The following is a 19,589-nucleotide window of genomic DNA, read 5'->3' as shown; positions in this document are numbered from 1 at the left end:
TGCAAACTGACAAATTTCACAATGATAAGATGCTAGATTTTTATTGATAAATAATTTGGGAAACAATTTTGCAAGGTAAACAAAGCTAGGATGACCAAGGCGATAGTGTAACATTATAATCTCACTATCTTTATTAACCTTAGAATTTGACACAGAATTGAAAGACTCTAACATACTCTGAGACTGTACGCAACTTGCTTGAGAGACTTGGTTTAAGAATTGGCCACATGGGAGGAGGTAGAGCCTGGAACACAGTTCAGCACTACCAATCATCTTCCCCGATTTCAAGTCTTGAAAAACACACGAGTTTGGATAAAATTTAGTAACACATTGGAGATCACGGGCCAATTTGCTAATGGACAAAAGATTACAATCCAAGTTTGGAACATGAAGGACAGAGTCAAGATACAAGTCTTTATTAAGTTTTATGGAACCTGTCCCGGCAATTTTTGACTTTGAACCATCAACAATATGGACGGATGAATGACCATTACTTGGCTTGTAATTTTGAAGAATGGCAGCATCTCCTGTCATGTGATTAGAAGCACCTGTGTCCACTATCCACGGCTTCATTCCTCCTCGATTAGCAGTGAAGGCTATCCCGGTAGTACTGCCACTGCCAACTTGCCTTAATAGTTTCTGTAGCATCTCCATCTGCTCTTTGTTGAATGGACTCGACTCGAGAACAAATGTGCTCTCAGAGTTGGCAGCCACGTGTGCTCTGCCATCTCTGTCAGACCGTGGCTTTGGTTTCCAATCAGCCGGTTTGCCATGAAGCTTCCAGCAAGCCTCCTTATAATGGCCTGGTTTCTTACAATAATCACACCAAGGCCTATCCCGTTTCTGACGATCTCCACCACTACTATTAAATGACCGAGCAGCAAGGGCAAAGGCATCCAATGTTGGGGCAGGTTGCTCTTTGGATCCCATCATTACTTTCTTTCTTCTTTCTTCACGCCTAACCTCTGAAAAAGCCTCCCTGAGACTTGGCAGGGGTTTAATGCCCATGATTCGACCTCTAACATCATCCAATTCCCTGTTTAGTCCTAGGAAAAACTTGAACAGTCTCTTTTGTTCCACAATTTTCCTGTATGTTGCTGCATCATCCGAACATTTCCATGAGTGAGTCTCGAATAAGTCAAGTTGCTGCCAATACCTTGTGAGTGTATTGTAATACTGAGTAACTAACTGCTCTCCTTGGCGGAAGTCATGTAGGGCTGATTCAACCTGAAAAAGTTCTGAAGTATTTTCAGAACTTGAGTAAGTTTCTTTGGCTGCATCCCAGATGTCCTTTGCAGTCCTAAACAGCAAAAAAATTTCACCTATGTCATTGTTCATGGAATTGATAAGTCATGACATGATCATGCTGTTTTCAATCTTCCACTTCCTGAAACCCGGTTCTGTAGTTTCTGGCATGGCTGCTTCTCCAGTGAGGTACTCATCCTTTCCTTTACCGCAAATGAACAGCAACACAGATTGTGACCACTGTAAATAGTTATGGCCATTTAATTTGTGTCCTGTGATGAGAAAAGGAGACGAATCACTGCCACCAAGGTTTGGAATTTCAGAACTGCCCCCTGATTTTGGTGTCGTGACGCTGGATACTTGTGATGATGCCATTCCGTATTTTGTCATAGAGATGAGGAAGACAGCCGAATATGGTTAGAGAGAGAAAATCAGAGATACCGACCTAATGGAAAAGAAAAACAACCGTGGCACCACCGGAAAGGTAGAAGAACACTTCCCAAGGCACGTGCAGGGATTGGGGTTGAGAAAAAAATAGCTGGAGGACGCCGAAAAACTGTTCGGAGGGCCTGCGGAGGCAAAAGAACCCCAAAAAAGGCACGTGCAGGGCTCGGATGGCAGAACAGGTATGAAAGGTGGCTAGTCGGCGTCAGGCGAGACTGGAGGAGGAAGCGCGTCGCCGGAAAGTGGCTCATGCGCCAGCGCGTGAGATACAGTCGCCGGCCGGAAAAACGCGCGTGGCCGGCGCGTGGGTGGTTTTCTGGCTCCGGTGCTTTGGGAAAAATTGGAGATCTCCTCTAGGCGCTCCTTGCGGTGTGGGAAAAAGACGTCGCCGGAAAGGTTCGCCGGAAAAGTCGCCGGCGGTGAATGTTTTCTGACTACGATTCGACCGACAGAAAAGCGTTTTCTCCCTTGGCTTTGAGAACAAGGACTGATGACCGAAATGAGAGATGGCCAGAGAGAGAGATGGTCGGATTGAGAGATGGCCAGAGAGACTTGGCCGGAATGAATGATGGCCTGAATAAGAGGCGGCCAGAAGGGATTAGGGTTTCAGAAAACTGGCTCTGATACCATGAAGAATTTCTGAATTCCTTTTTATTGATTGATTATTCGGTACACACCATACACATATATATACACAAAATAACTGAATAAGAAAATATCAATCTAGCTTGATTTTCTCCTAAAATTAGGAAACTGAATCCTAAGGAAATATCCTAAATGATCTCTCCTTTTTTATTCCTAAAATACTTTCCTAAATTAAAACCCTAACTTTGAATGCCAAATTTCAACACTAGTAAATAGAAATAAGACCAGGGTGTCTCATTTACAATTTGTAGATGACACCATCTTTTTTACTAAAGCATCCTTGGAAGAGTTGAAATCTCTTAAGCTAATTTTGTTGGTGTTTAGGTGTTTATCAAGGCTAAGGATTAATCTAAATAAGAGCACTCTATCTGGAATTAACATTAGTCAAGACTAAACCGCCAGGTTGGCTTCTCTACTTGATTGTGCAGTCCTTGATTAGCCTTTAACATATTTGGGTCTTCTTTCAGGGAGGAACCCAAAATTGATTTCCTTTTGATATCTAATGCTAGATAGAGTTTCGAGGAGGTTGGATGGATGGAAAAAAACTTTCTTGTCCTTAGGAGGTAGAATCACCCTAATTCAGTCTTAATTGTCGCACAACTCGAGCTATTTTCCATCTCTTTTCAAGATTCTAGTTTCAATAGATTTGAGGATTGAGAAAATTCCAAGAGATTTTTTATGGTCAAGTTCTGGGGAGGGTAAGAGAGATCATTTGGTCAAGTGGGACATGGTTTGTAAGCCTAAGGAGTTTGGTGGGTTAGGGTTTGGGAAAATTTCTATGAGGAACCAAGCTTTATAAGGTAAGTGGCTTTGGAGGTACCATAAGGAAAGTTATGCTCTTTAGCATCAGGTTATCTTGAGTATCTATGGAACACATCCTAATGGATGGGACACCAACAAAATAATCAGATGGTCACATTGTTACACCTGGAAGACCATCACACATATTCTCTAAGTTTTTTCTTCACACTCTTTGTGGTGGGTGATGAGACCAAAATTCGTTTTTGGGAAGATCTGTGGTGGGGGAACCAACCTCTTTGCTTACAATTTTCAAGACTTTTCATAGTTACCACAATTAAAAACCTTCATATTTCAGCTATTTTGGGCAATAGCACTTTTTGGTCTTGGGATCTCATCTTCAGACACAATCTAACTGATGTGGAGATTGTGGATCTTAAAAAACTAATGTCCTTACTTTCCTTGTTCATTTTGACTCCTTCAGTTCTAGATATGAAAGTTTGGGTACCGTCCTTTTCGAGAATTTTCTCAATAAAATCATTTTTTCAGCCTCACCATGTCTCAAATTTTGTTCCTTTCTACCCAACTAATTTTTTTTATGGAAATCAAAAGTCTCTTCTAAGGTAAGGCCTTTGCATTATTAGTGGCACAAAAGAAGGTAAATACCAATGACATGTTATAGTTGAGAAGGCCTTTCAAAGCTCTTAGCATTGATTGGTGCATCCTATATAGGAGGAATAGAAAGACGATTGATCATCTTTTCTTGCATTGTCCGATCACTTTGGGATTGTGGCATAAGAGATTTTCATAGGTTGGGATGGCATGGGTTCATCCAAACAGTATTTGCGATATGATGGTGATTTCTTTCAAGTGTTTTGGGAATTCTATTAGAGGCAAGACTCTTTGGAGGATTGCGTGTCTCTCTTTGTTGTGGATTGTGTGGAGAGAGAGGAATGCTAGGATTTTTTAAAACACTTGGAAGACGCTAGAGATGATGTGGAATTTGCTTTATTTCTATGTTTCTTTTTAGGCTTACTGTATAGACATTTTTAAACCCTATCCTTTGAGTGTAATTTAGCTTAGTTGACTTTCGATATGTACATCCTAGGGTTGGGTTTGCAGGGTCAGGAATTGTTATACTTGTATAGGCCTTTTGCACCTTTTGTATAGCCATCCTTAGTTAGTGGAGATTTACTTAATACTTTTGATTTGGTTTGTACATCATGGGGAGGATTTCTCATCCTTCTCATGTTTCTTTTCTTAATTAATATTTATGTTTGTTTCTGATAAAAAGAAAAAAAGGAATTTATGGACCATGTTTGTTCAATTTTTGTTTTATTTTTGTTAAAATTTTCTATTTGCAATTTTTTTACATTATTTTGTATTGGAAGAATTGTACCTAAGTTCTAAAGATTTGTTCAATCTTTCTTAATATGTTTAAATTTCCTATGTTGTCTATATTGTAAATTCTTTTATGTAATTTCTCTACTAAAAAATAGGAAAATTGCTATTTATATAGCTATGTCAAATTTCTTGCTTTAACTTTAAATTTTTAGTGATTTAAATATGAAAACAAATACAATATTATGTCCACTACATTGCACAAAAATCATGTGCCTTTAATCTTAGTTAAGGAATATAAGAAAATGATTGATTGGACCAAAAGAAATCAAGCAAAATAATCATAGACAAATAAGTGGTAAGACATGCCTCAATATTTCTTCCGTCAAGCACGAGTCTGGCACCACTGTCCACTCCAGCTTGGATCAATCTGCATATTCGTTCCTTCACCTGGGTGCACATGAAGAATGAATTAAAAAGTTTTAAAATGCAGTCCGATGTAGAATGCAAAATCATAAATAGACACCCAAAATAAAAACTGGCCTATGTTTCCATTGATAAGTCATAAAAATTTTCATGATTAAAATTGTGGAAAGCCATTTCAGTAAATCTCACCATTTCTTGTCAAAGAAAGTAGTTCACATCTACAGGTAAAAGTTTGAACCATGTATGCACCTGTTTGCTAATCACTGGACCAAGGTCTGCATCAGGTTCTATTCCAGCATTTACTTTAAGAGCCTTGGCACACTCCACTAGTTTATCTTCCCTGGAAAAGGTCATAACAGACCCCTGTTATACTAATATATTTCAGTTCCATGACCAAACTTCACTTCCCAAGAAGCAACAGTACTTAGTTATGATGAAGAAGAGAAAAGGAAAAAAAAATTTTAAAAAAAATGGAAAATAAGAAAGCAAGGGAAGATATTTTTTATGAAGAGGAACATCAATTCTTAAAAGGCAGTCAATTTACTAGCAGCAGAGGCTACAGATAACAGGGGAAGAAGTCCGCTCTGGTCCAGCTAAGTGGGCTGCATCAGTAAGCATATATGGATGAGAATATCAACCCTCCCTAGCCAAGAGATGGTTTTGGAGAAAGGTGGCTAAGCAGTAAACCACAAAGCAAATCTTTTTTCTATTGATTCTAGGCATGCTAGGAGTTGGTTTGTGAATGGCTGACGTTTAGTGCTAAAAATTTTTTGAGTTCCTTCATATTTCAGAGACTATACATCATGGTTCAAAGTCACAGTATAAGTCATTGACTTGGGAGGTCCTAAGGCACATCGGTCTATGCATCTTGGATCAACATTGGCTGATACGCAAAATATACTAATTAAAAATTTAAAAATATTTTAAAAAATTATTACAATGGTAAAAAAATTAAACACAATTAAATGAACTCAAGAATTAATAAAATAAACTTCTTTCATTTAATATTTAGTTACATTAATTCATAATTTTAAACCATTAAATATAATTAATAACTGTTAAATATTTAACTATAAATGTATATCAATATACTAAAATTATTTTAAAATACTATTATTATGTTTTATGCTATTTCATTATATATTTATTTTTTATATTTATATAATAAAATTTTTTAATTTATATTAATGATTAACATCCAAGTCTATTTTAAAATTATTATATATGCATTTTTAATACTTGTAACAATTATTATATTTCAATTTGTTATTTTTAATTCCTTATGAATATCCTATATAATTAATTTTATAAATAAATTACCATATATTAGGAATACAACTATAAAAAATATTAGGAATACATCATCACTTAATGCATTTAATTAATTTCATAAAAGGAATATGTTAAAATTTCCTAAATCTATCCCAATTGCTACTTTCCCAATTCTTAAATTCCAAACCAAGAACAAAGAAAATGTAGAGGCATTTTCGTCCAACCCACCCACCCATATGATTAGACTCATCGCCAACCATCAATGAAGACAATATTATTGTTCAACCAATGCACCGACGCAATCGGCAAGGAAGCAACAAAGATTGAAGAAAAGGGTCACAATTAGAATCTTTTGCAATGATGCCTCAGCCAATCCTAGCACTATCACTCATCGCCGTTCAATCCAACGACAGCAAAGATCATATTGTTTCATGGGTTTGAAGCCATGGATCTGAGTTAACTAGGTGTAGTTTTGGTGAACCAAAACGAGTCTTACTGATTTTTCACCAAGTTAGTGCAAAAACATGTATTAGGTATCGGACTTGTCATGAAACTTGCCAAGGCGGATGCGACTCAGCCCTGAACTCGGCTGATGCTTCAAACCTTGTTGCACATCTCCCAGTATTCCAGTTAACTTGACTTGGAATGACAAACCATCCCCCTAAAATCATACATTATTTTGGCTGAATGCAGCTTAGACATTCAATACTAATGACTTGCTTCTATGTAGATGCCTTATAGATCCCTAATCTCAGATATGTGCTTATGTACCTAGCTGGGAAACAGCAGGCCATCTGCTGTTGCACGGCTTATTGTCTTATTGTCCTATAAAGACCAACCACTTATGCTGTTTGGAAAAGGTGGCTTTTCATGGCCGGAGTTCAGTAGGTTCCCTAGAGGATATCACCAAGATTGATGGTTGTCTCTGAGGGTCTTGGTAGGAGAGTGCATAGTGGTGCCCTTCTCACACAGTTGATTTGGCTGGAAACAAGTGTGAAACTTTCTATGTCAGATGATGATAAAATCAATGTTGTGAGGAAAAAAGTCTGGTTCATGACTTCTCTTGAGGAGTTTAGGGATTTGCGACTGGGCAGTAGTGTAAAAAGTTCAACAGGGAAAAGAAAAGAGTGTCTATTTTGACCATGGAAGTGTAAAAAGTTCATTTTAATTTCGAAGTTTGATCTTTAAGTAACCTTGTTCAGATGAAAGTTGAAGGATTTATTAGAGACCACATGAAAAGTGTGATACATGTCTTCTCTAAGGCTAATGCTTGGATATTGGCAGAGATTCTGGCCTTATTGGCAGGCAAGCTCAAGCTAGGGAAATTATGAATCTTGCAATATTATCACTAGGAGAAAGATTGCAAACAAGTCTAACAGCATTGGGTTGTCTTCTAAATGGAATCCCAGATCAGGTAACCAAGAGGCTGATATGCCAGCCAAGATGGGAGATATTGCTCCTGATGGTTTTGTTGGGAATCTTACCCCCTGAAACTAAGCCTCTAGATAGCTGTGCCTGGCGTTCCTTCTTTAATCATAAAGTTCACCTTTCCTCTTTCTTTTAGCTTCTTTTGAAGGCTTTCTCATCCTTCTGTTGTACTGTATTACCTATTGAGCAATCAGATTGAGTTGATCCCTTGTTGCTCACAGCACATTGTCGTGGTGGACAGTTGATGTAGAGCAACATGTTACTGCACTAATATATCTTGATTGAGCTGGCCACACCCTTCGCCACAAAATGAGACGAGGTGAAATAAACCTCTCGAAACAACTAATAAGGAGCAAATATGTCTGCCTACTGATACAATTAAAAGGAAAAAAAAAAACCTATATGCTTTTATCATTCAACAAAACATCAACAAAATTCCACCTTTTTTTTTTTACTTGCAAATGAAATCAAATACACAAAGCACATGCACTATGGTTACAAGAAACTGCACAAGATGTTCTCATCCTTTTCATGTTTTCTTTAACATTAATATATATATATCACTTGTTTCTAATTAAAAAAAAAAAAAAAAAAAAGATGTCCTCAACACATCTTTATCACTGCATTGATGTGGGCACTTCCCACAGCATCTTATACAGAGAGAACTTATTATCTACAGGGCTTCTAAAGGAAGTTGTCTGCCCAGAAATAGAAGTTATATTGTTATACACTTATACATATCATGTACGATGTGTTATATATAAATTTTACATCCCTTGGTTCACTAAGCACCTGTGTTTGCAACAAATGGAGCCATCACCGAGTCTTAGGATGCAATAACATCAGACCAAGGATGAAAGAATTCAAACACCACCCCCACCAAAACCATGACCATAAGTGGGGAAAATCTAGCTTGATAGCCACTCACATATATTTATAGAGAATTCAAAAGAAGCTTCTTCTTCCAATTGTAGATATTAATGTGATAGATATTGAAGGTGAAAACTAGTTGCAGTAGAACTGCTGATTGTTGACTTATAATTTAAACCTTAAGAGAGTGAGGAATAAATTGAACTCAAACATCAGAAAAGCAAAATATATTATTTAAGTTAATAAGGGAGACAGAAAATACGACCATGATTTTGAGCCTCCAACAAAGACTACCGTGCTGAGCACCATGCATCTTTGTCCTGCAGCACCAAAACCAGCAGAAACTAGTGCATTCAAGGTAGCATCCTTGCTGGCATCAGGCATGACAATTGCATGATTCTTGGCTCCTATATTAGACTGAAAACCAGTAATAAGTCAGATAGCCATTTAATTTGATCTCAACTATCACATGAGTAGAAAAGAAACCATTTCTCTTACATGCGAAACTTTAAATTTGTTACCAAAGCTAATGAAGTGCACTTACCTGCACACGTTTCCCTTTAGCTGATGCCCTTGCATATATGTACATGCCATCCTTAAAAAATAGTATCAATAACAAAAGACCAAATAAGAACATAACTAACAGATGCTAAGAATACATTTGAACTATGTTCCATGGAATCAAGTATGATAACAAACTACTCTCAACAGTGTGAAAAAAAATATTGTTCAACAAAAAAAGGCTTGTTGTATAGTTTCATTATATGATGAACAAACATTCAATTATAATAAATTGAAACATGGCTAGTAGAACTCTGCTAGAAATGTTTAGATTAAACTATACTGAGTTGGGCAAAAGAATTATATTGACAGACCCCTTAATGTAGGTTAATATGGAGATCTGATTATGGAGCCCATCTAGCAAGAATTCCACACAAAAAGAGGAGTTGTTAAGCTGAATACTTGTATCATTTCAATTAAGCTGAAAAGAAAAAAACCCCTGATATATCTCAAAGGTTCCCATAGAAGAGAGTTCTAATATAAATTTAGGGGAGTTTCATGCCTCCTTGAGAGGTTCTTTGATCTATATATTCTGCATCTTACTTCCTTCACGGTTCTTCTTTTCTTTGTAGCGAACTGCTTACCCTTGAAGGGTACCCCATCCTTCTAGTAATTTTGATTTGTGATGCTATAAATATTTGGTTTATGACAACGCCAAAAAAAAAAAAAAAATAGAAGAAGGAGAAAGAAAGACAAATGAACTTCAATTGGAATCCTAGAGATATTATCCTTGGATTGAGGATCATTGACCTTTCTAGAGATCAGAGGTGCCCTCTCAATTGGAATCCTAAGTTGTCAAGCAGGTAGTGGATAACTTGGCTAAGCTAGGGGCTGTTCCACTGAATTTATTTCTTAGGAATTCACTTCCCATCCAGAGTTCCTTGGTTTTGTGGCTTCTATTAGGTTTTGGGGGGTGCTTGGTCGTACACTAGCATCCATTTTTTTAATTTATTTTTCTTCTTTTATTTCCCCCATGGCTTTCTTTAAGGATAATCTTCCATCCTAATAATGGGTTTTTCTTATTCAATAAAAAGCTCTAGTTTCTTACGAAAAAAATATATGTAATACTGTTAGAATGAGTTTAATCATGTTCAATGGTGTTGGACAGCCAAAAAAATTAATCCCTCCAATAAATTTAGTGATGATAATCTAGGCCTCATGGTTAAATAGTACGCATACAGGTTAGAGCAACTGAAAACATAGGTTTCATTTTTAGGTTCATGTTGATTTATCTTCTCTTTACAAGATTCCATCTTCAATCACATCTAAGATTGAGAAATTACAAAGGTATTTTCTTTGGTTAGGGGTGGGGGAGTGTAAGAGACACCAACTCATCAGCTAGGACCTAGTATGCAAACCAAAGATGGAAAGGGTTTTAGGTTTAAGGAATCAAGCCCTTTTAAGGAAGTGGCTTTGGAGGTTCCCAAGCGAAAGTTCTACTCTTTGGCACCAAGTTGTTTTGGTTTGGGCATCTACAAGACATAACCTAATGGATAGGATGCCAACATTCTAGGATTCTAAGACCACTATTTCCTTATAATTGGCAATCATCATTATCATAGTGATATTTCTAGCTAGACATGATCAATATTGATGCTTAAGGGAGTGACATTAGTGTAAATGCTTTTTTGTCCAACTATTTTAAGATGCATTTTGCCTTATATGTCACAAAATTTTGGAGTTGTAATCATTTCATATAAACGGTTATGGTAAAAGAGAAAAGGTTGTGTTCACCTTTTTAGTTAAGTAAGAATGAAATTCATTAATAAAAAGCTTGTGCAGAAGATGTATAAACTCACCTAACAGGAAAAAAAAAGGAAGATGTATAAACTCTACATCATTTCGAAGAAGAAAGTAAAAACTCATTACTGTAGCAATGCTAATCCTGAACAAGTAAAACTACAATTAAGCCAAGCAATACGTAAGAGGTCCGACACTCTTGATTTCTAACAATATCTACAGTGCAAGGAACACCTGTAGAAGGAAAAATCTTCACTTGCAACAACAACGATGGCACAATTTCTGTTTCGCGAAGAGTTTGCGATGATGCGAGGGTGGAAGTCTGAGGTAAAGGGAAGGCCGACAACAAGGAAGATCCAAGGGTGCCAGCAAGGTTGAGACAAGAGTTGCAACGCGATACTGGTGCAAGGTGGAGATGAAGTTCGCATGATCTCTCAACGATGTGATTTGCAGTAGTGGCATGACATGATCTTTGTGTAGTGCGATGGCAGTGCAAGGCGAAGATAGAGATGTCTTGCATTAGTGGCATGACAATGTGAGCTTTGGCATTGCATTCGTGATCTAGGTTTCCTGCGATGGCTTAACTCAGACAAGAGGAAATCTTAAGGTTGATGATGAAGGTTGACTCTGGTCTTCAACTCGGCTATGAAGGTTGAAAAAAAAATTCTTCTCTTCCTAGATTTATGAGGCTAAAGCTCTAATACCATGTAGAAGAAGAGATGGAAGGAATGAAAGGTATAAAATTCTTTCCCTTGATTTTTTTACCCTATACAAAGACTCAACACATATACAAAAATTCCTAGCACCAAAATTAAAAGCTTTCCTAATTTAATTACATTAGATCCCTTTGATTACGGGATTGCCTAATTCTCTTCCTTAATTATAAAATCATGACTTTCATAATTTCATTCTTCCATAGAAACAAATGGTCATTAGATATTTTCTCACTTCTAATAAATCATCTTGTAAACCCCTAAAGGATACAAAATTTTATTGATGCATACACCAAGTTTGTTTATCATTACTAACTTGCAAATTTGTAATTCATAAGAATCCTAACTTTTTATTTACTAGGCTTTAACTACAACAAGTTGATGGACACTTAGAACTAGCCCTTAGCTATGTTTGTTATTTAGGACCCTAAGCTGGTCACTGATGATCATGCTAGAGCTTTTGAGCCATTAAATAAGTTGCACTTAAGTAAAATCATGTTTGGAACAAATGGTTAAGTGTTGAGGAATGAACATAAACAAGAAGGCCAAGCAGGCCATTTGAGCAGAACTAAGGAATGAAGGAAGAAGCATGAGGATAACCAAGAATAAGGCTTAGTCTCTTTGAGCAGAAACAAGATGCACTTTGGGTGGACTAAGCATGTATGTCAACAAATAGGCTGAGTTTGTTCAAACAAATTAAGTATGACCCAATGAGTGGATTAAGAGAAAACATTCTTTGCAGCAACCATGCTTAAAGGGTTGCATGTCTGTTTGAGCAGACTGGAGACCATCTACCTATTCTCTACTTTGAGCCTTGATGTTCACATGAGTTGGTTAAGCATGGGATCTACAGCTAAGTTGCACAAAGGGAATGGTTTTAGATTACAAACTCATCAGTGTGTATATATATATGAGAGATACAATTGGAAAGGGAGGATTGTTTCTTTTGCCCATTAAAAAGTTCTTTCTAGAGTTTTATAGTGTGTAGCTTAAGACCTAAGCAGTATTCTTCTTCTTAACAAATAACTAAGTTCTTATTTTGCAAAGTGTTTTTCCATTTCTCTGCAATTATGCATAACAATTTCTTTTAGCTAGGGCTCAGGTGAAGACGGTGAAGCTGAGTTTGCTTCTCCCTAGTATAGTTTCTGCACTATTATAGATTCTAATAAGTTTTTGGAATTGGCTTTGTGATTCACTGTGAGAGTTTATATTGTTAGGGATCAAAACCTAAGTTAACGGTTCTAAGAGATTCTGATACTATTGATTCTCCGGATTGTGTGAGTGACAGTGTTTGATTACACCAGTAACATATCTTTTGAATCTGATAGCAATCAAGATCTGGAAAGGTAGCACTTGACCAATTCCTGAACACTGACTGCGAATTAATGAATTAGAGCTTTATTGATTATCTGCCACAGTCTCTGACCTGACAAAGGTTGGATGACTAAGGAGCAAAACTCTACTCCAGAAAGGGTGAATCAGTGGATCTTAGCCCCAACTATGTTTCTTCTATTGTTTAATTGCAGAAAATCATTCTGACCATCACTACCACCAATTGCTTGATACAGCTTCTACCTTACTGAACATTACCCTCTCTTTAACTACATGCATTTGGTATGCTACTGTTTTTGGCACAAAATCCTTGTGAGTCTGATACCTAATACTAACTGGGTACTACAATTTGAGATCCTTCCACTTGGGGATATGACACCTTTTGAAAATTATCACTTAGCAACAAGAGGTAATCATATCCACAAACACATGATACCCAAAGCTAACTGGGTACTACAATTCAAGATCCTTGCTCTTGGGGATACAAGACTTTTTGAAAATCATTAGAGCAACAAGTAGTGATCATATCTATAAATACAAGCATTATATACGAAGTAATTTAGAAAATGCAATACTGAGGAGTAACTTACTGTGTTTGAACCAACAAATGATATAGCTTTAATATCATCATCATCACAAATGGCATTAATAATGTCCTGGTCCACATCCAAAAGGAAAAGAACTGTCAGAAATATCAAAACAAAAAAATTTAGCAAATTCATGTATTTGGATATAGTACTTCAAGAGCCATATGTCAAAGACCAAATAAAACGTGTAGTGCAGATCCAAAAGAATATCAGATATTAATATCAAATACATTTTCTCATTGTCAAGGAAGTGAATCAATTAAATAAAGATTGGATTAGAAATTTCGGAAGTCAGAGCTTACAACAGTGCCATGAACAATGTTTAAGACACCATTAGGCAAGCCAGCCTCCATTGCTAACTCTGCAAGTATAATAGTAGCCCCTGAAAGAACACAAAATGACACACACATATTTTTAAGCATGAGAAATAATTGTATTATGCATATAAGACCAATAAACAACCAAGTGTGGAAATAAAAAAAATAATAATCAAATGCATAGCTTCAGCAGAAGGAAATGCATGACCAACAACCAGTAACTAGATAGATTGAACAAGGGAAGACTGCAAGAGTATTGCACATACATCTTGAATGGTCCAGATAAAGCTCTCTTGAGCAGGTTGAGGTAAAATTTTCATTTGAATGCATTTCTCTGACATCATTTTTTAAGAATATAGGAAACATCAATTTATAAAGATAATAAAAAGAGGAGTATAATGAAGGATGGCTATTCTTCATACTAAACATGGCATGGAGATGACTATAAACCACAGACCAAACATTATCAGGCACAGAAAAAGAACAAAAAATAGAAGGCAAACAAAATCAGTGAGGAAGGCCATCCTCATTTGGCCATCTAATCTGTTGCCTGGTTGGATGACCAAGGTCTCCAAGGGAAGGAACTACTCAAATTTATCAGAAAGACAACAATCTTACAAATCCATCCATCTGCTTCCATGTCCTTTTTCTCCCCTTCAAACAACCAAGATCAAAGAAGTGTCGAGTCCCCTTCAACTTGAAGGTCTCTAGACCCAAAGAAGTCTCCTCGGCCAAAACCAAATAAAGCCTAGAACATTTGCCTCAATTCAAATGCTCCACATGCTCTTTACTGACATCATAGAGGATAAAAGTGTCATAAAAAAATTACAGATGGGCCACCTCCAATCCCTCACCACCTCTTCCACTAACTGAGAAAGTCACGATAAAGCCCCCTTACTTGATAAATTGTTGAATAATTATTTTCATATATCTCAAGGGTATTTATATAAAGTACATAAGGTTATTTTAGGATAGTCAACTATATAGAATAATCGACAAGTATACAAAATAATTACAACTTTACAATCAATAATTATAGCTCTATAATTATAGTTGTATACATAGTTGTAAATCACAGTTGTCCAAAATATATGTTCCCTCAAGTTGGTGCAGAGATATTGCACATGCCCAACTTGGATAATGACACAAAATGGACCACTAGTAACAACATGAGTCATCATATCCGCCGATTGATCTGCACTCTTGATGTAGGGAACCTTTATCATGCCAAAGTCTAAGCTATCCTTGATGTAGCTCTTGTCAAGTTCAATATGCTTAGTTCGATCGCATTGTACCAAATTATTTGCAATCTTAATAGTTATCATGTTATCACAAAAAAGCACCATAGGTTTCGTAGGACCAAACCCAAGCTCACTTAAGATAATTCTCAGCCAAGTAAGTTTCATAGTTGAATGATGGAATGCATGGTATTCAGTTTTTGCACTGGACAGAGAGACCACATTTTGTTTCTTACTCCTCCAAGTCACCAAATTTCCCCTACAAATGACATATACCTTGAAGTAGACTTTTTATCCACTTTGGACCCAACAAAGTCAAAGTCTATGTAACTCTCACTATCTAGATGTTCTTGTCTAGAGAACATAATACCTTTTCCTAGATAGAACTTCTAATAGACCAGGATACAATTTATTGCATTCATGTGTCGGTCACTCAAATTATGCATGAAGTGACTTGCAACACTAACTGCATATGACAAGTGAGGTCTAGTGCGGGTCGGATAGATTAATTTCTCCACTAGTCTCTGATATCTTTCTTTGTTCGTTGGAATCCGGTCAAAATAGATGGACAAGCCATGATTTACCTCAATGGGAGTATCTACAGGTTCACAAGCATAGTTACCAGTTTCAATCAAGAGATCTAATGTATACTTCCATTGTGAGATGAATGGTCCTTGCTTGGATCGAGACACCTCAATGCCCAAGAAGTATTTTAGAGCACCCAAGTCCTTCATCTCATTGTCTTCTTTTCCTGAGGGAGCTTGACCATCTCCCAAGTCGAGTTCTTCTCGAGAGCCTTCATACTTCCACATAGGATCTTCAAGGCCTTCCTAAAAATGATTAGGAATAAACACAAAGGATAATTGAAGAGCAAAAGCAGGGTGAGCCTTAGATAGACGATAGACAAAATTAGAAATGGGATAAACAACATTAGAGGATAATTTTGAGAAATCCAATCTATTAGGTTCTTTATAATCATAAAAAGGATACCTCCTACCTTGATCACTAACTTGTGGATTCAAGGTAGCAGTTTCAAAAGTTAAAGGTGAAGGAACATGTACCTCAGGATTAGTCTCAAAAGAGTCATTCGATGGCATGGTAGTATCATTAAGAAGAGCATTAGAGCCTAGAGTGGGGATGACAATAGCATCTTTGTTCTTCCTTGTATAACTTTGTTGGCATAATCCGACTAGTCTTTCATCCCTTCTTTCCTCATATTCAAATTCAATCGCCATATGGTTAGGAGTATCTAAAGACTCAACCTTACCCAAATCAATTGTATCCTCCCCTTAACTTGAAATCCATAACCTCTTCTCTTCTAACCATAACTTTTCCTCTTCCTTACTAATCTTCCCCTAAAAAGGAACCAGAGAAACATTCCCAGAAAAATAAGACTTTCCTTCGTAGAATTGAACATCCATGAAGACATAGCATTTACCTATAGGAGGATGAAAGCATTTACAGCCCTTTTGGGAATTAGAGTAACCAAGAAATACACATTTAAGAGCACAAGGATCAAGCTTATCCCTTTGGTGAGAATATATATGAGCATAATATACACAACCAGAAACTTAGGACAAAGATTCAAAGCAAAAGGAATAGAGTGAAATTGTGATAACATTTGAAAAGGAGTTTGATAATCAATGCCACGAGCAAGCATTCGATTGATAAGAAAAACAACAATCATGACAGCCTTAGCCCAAAAATGTTTTGGAACATGCATTGTAAAGCATAAAGCCTAGGCCACCTCTAGAATGTAGTGGGTTTTACACTCTGCTATGTCGTTTTGTTATGGCGTGTATGTACACATTGTCTGGTGGAGGATTCCATTGTCATTGAATAAATCAACAAGGGATTGATTCACAAAATCACAAACATTGTCAAAGTGAAAGACCTTAACCTAAGTATTAAATTGTGTGACAATCATTTTGGAAAATTGAGAAATAACATGTAGAACATCATTCTTAGAGTATAAACCCAATCCTCAGAAGTATACTTCCTCTATTTCTCAATATCAGCTACATACGTCATAACATTGGGCCTTCGATAATCAAGCTCCATGAATATTGAGTTTAACTCATTGTAGTATTTTGCAAAAGGGCAACCACCTTAGCATGTTTGAAAGGATTTCTTCATCAATTCATATACTCGAGAAGAGTCGGAGACATCAAGATTGCTCCTCTTGACTGCATCCAAAACCTCCTTAGCCAGTCCACATCGCACAAAGTGTGACATCAGTTGGCTAGTCATGGAATTGATGAGCCAAGAATTGACTAGAGCATCTTCGGCCTCCCATTCATCATAGTTTGGGTCATACTCTATGGGGGCAGCCTTACTTCATGTGATATATCCCTTCTTCTTTCTACTAGCAATATGCATCTCCAAAATTTGAGAACAAACATGATAATTAGCACCATCCAACTTAATAGAAATTATTGGAGAGGCAATCTCATGAATGGTCACCATGGATGGCTTTTTGCTATTAGAAATACTCGTATCGGTTTTTGAAAACATGATATGGTAACGAAGAGGGTGAAAAAGAATGGAAGAAGTGTTGACTAGGCAACAACAGAAATTCTCTGCTTTTGCTCTAATACCAACTTGATAAATTGTTGAATAATTATTCTCATATATTGCAAGGGTATTTATACAAGGTACACAAGACTATTTTAGGATAGTCAACCATACAGAATAATAGACAACTATATAGAATCATTATTGGTCTATAATTAATAATTACAGCTTTATAATTACAGTCGTATACACAGCTGTAAATCACAACTATACAGAATATACACAACTGTAAATCACAGCTATCCAAAATATATGCTGACTCTCTTCTTAACCTTGTTCAAGATTCAGGACAGTGCCCTCATAGCCATAATGAAGAGGTATGAGGACAAAGGGTCACACATTCTCAAAGCTCTAGAACTTTGGGAAAAAAACTAATGGGGTCCCATTAACCAAGATGGAGAAGCTATCCATAAAAAATGCACCCTTTAATGTACTTGGGACCAAATTTCACTTTTTCCAAGACTACCAACAAACCCCCAATTGACATAATAATACATCTTCTTGATATTTAGATTACATATGACTCCATTCTCAATGTTTTTTAGCCTTGAATCAATGGCTTTATTTGTTAGAAAGACCACATCCAAAATTTATCTACCATCTACAAACACATGTTAAAAAGCTGAAACCTTTCTTCCCACCAATTTTTAAGTCTATTGGTCAAGACTTTTGCTAGAAGCTAGTATAACCCCCAACTAAACTAATTGATCTGAGGATTTTTAAATCTTTGTACCCTTTTTCTTTGGGACTAATGCTATAAAAGTAGCATTTAAGCTTCTTTCCAAAGAGCCTAGCTCATAGAACTCCATAAAAAATCCCATCACCTCATTTTTCACAAAGCCCTAACAAAATTACCAAAAGGTCATGGAAAAGCCATCCTACCTAAAGGCTTTATCCCCATACAAACTAGAAGGCGTTGTATAGACCTCCTCCTCAAAAAACAGTGTCTACAAGGGCCCTAAATCTTCTCTACCCTAAGTTTCAAAAGTCATCCCACTGATATTTGGTCTCCACTCCCCTAACTCAAAAAGAAAATTATGAAAAGTGTTTTGCCACCCAGTCCTTTATATTTGCATCCTCAAATAACGTTTCCCCATTTACCTTATTTTTGGCCAAACAGTTCCTTTTTCTATGAGCGTTGGCCATTTTATGGAAGAACTTTGTATTTTTCATCTCCCTCTTGTAGCTATAATTCTTTTCAGTCATACCTTCAAGAGCTTCATGCTACAGTATATTCCATGCCATGTACATCAGGAAGATTGTACCAACCTAGTCTTTTAACATGTCATAAAGACCCATAAGATGGACAAATCTTTTTGAATGTCATATCATATGAAATACAACGAACCAGAGAATCTAGCACATATTTCAGATAATTAGAAATGAGATAATTATCTAATGCATATATCACTATATGAGGAAGGAGATCACAATCACCTGGATCCTTCTCTGATGGCTTTAGAATGAACGTATTGCCACAAGTAACTGCAATTGGAAACATCTGTAGAAAAACCATACAAGTCTAAGAATGTTTTCTTTTTCCATCTTGGTAATCAAAGGCTATAAAGCATCATAAATACCTCTAGATATGCATGCAATAGAACAACACAAGTTAACTACGAAGCACAAGAATAGTTATATGGAGATTATACTAGAAAATTGTGCCAAGTCCACTCTAAAGGTGACTTTATTAATTAATTCAGATTAATGATAGATACTTAGGGCCCTACTTGGATTGATTGGAAGCCAAAAACTCTTTTTTAAACCAAACAAAATCTTCTATGCTGTTCGGGTAATTTTATTAAAAAAATAAAAAATTGGCTTCAAAAGGGCTTGAAACATAAGAAAGGACGTTCATGCTTCTCATGCCCTTTGTAGCTTATGCAACGGAAACTATTTCATGGTTAATGAGACTCTCATAATACCACAAATGCCCCTCAAAATCATAACTCCAGCTTCAGTTTCAGCTTTTAGAAAAAGTGAAAAGCAAAAAGCTATCCCAAACAAGGCCTTACAAAGAACCTATTATCTCAGTAAGTAATAAACAAGGCCCCTAGAACATAGTTTTAAAAAGTGCAAGGTGCAAGATGTAAAAGTCCCCTATAGCTTAGGCGAAAG

At 36.6% G+C, this 19,589-nt stretch overlaps 1 protein-coding gene across 3 annotated transcripts in view; it reads right to left on the bottom strand.

The window, feature by feature from the left end:
• The window catches only part of LOC100261145 (methylmalonate-semialdehyde dehydrogenase [acylating], mitochondrial), a 58,085-nt gene that overhangs the window by 14,073 nt on the left and 24,423 nt on the right, over positions 1 to 19,589 (bottom strand). For all 3 annotated transcript variants that reach the window (XM_019219073.2, XM_059735996.1, XM_019219071.2), the window contains 7 exons: positions 18,909 to 18,972; positions 13,645 to 13,724; positions 13,346 to 13,411; positions 8,954 to 9,004; positions 8,675 to 8,826; positions 5,089 to 5,179; positions 4,783 to 4,863 (listed from right to left, as the gene is read on the bottom strand). In XM_019219073.2, coding sequence (XP_019074618.1) covers positions 4,783 to 4,863; positions 5,089 to 5,179; positions 8,675 to 8,826; positions 8,954 to 9,004; positions 13,346 to 13,411; positions 13,645 to 13,724; positions 18,909 to 18,972 — 585 coding nt within the window. The remainder of the gene's footprint in view (positions 1 to 4,782; positions 4,864 to 5,088; positions 5,180 to 8,674; positions 8,827 to 8,953; positions 9,005 to 13,345; positions 13,412 to 13,644; positions 13,725 to 18,908; positions 18,973 to 19,589) is intronic.

The sequence above is a fragment of the Vitis vinifera genome, chromosome 3 (assembly GCF_030704535.1).
Source record: "Vitis vinifera cultivar Pinot Noir 40024 chromosome 3, ASM3070453v1".
Taxonomy (NCBI): domain Eukaryota; kingdom Viridiplantae; phylum Streptophyta; class Magnoliopsida; order Vitales; family Vitaceae; genus Vitis; species Vitis vinifera.
This window is presented reverse-complemented; position numbering and strand designations above follow the sequence as displayed.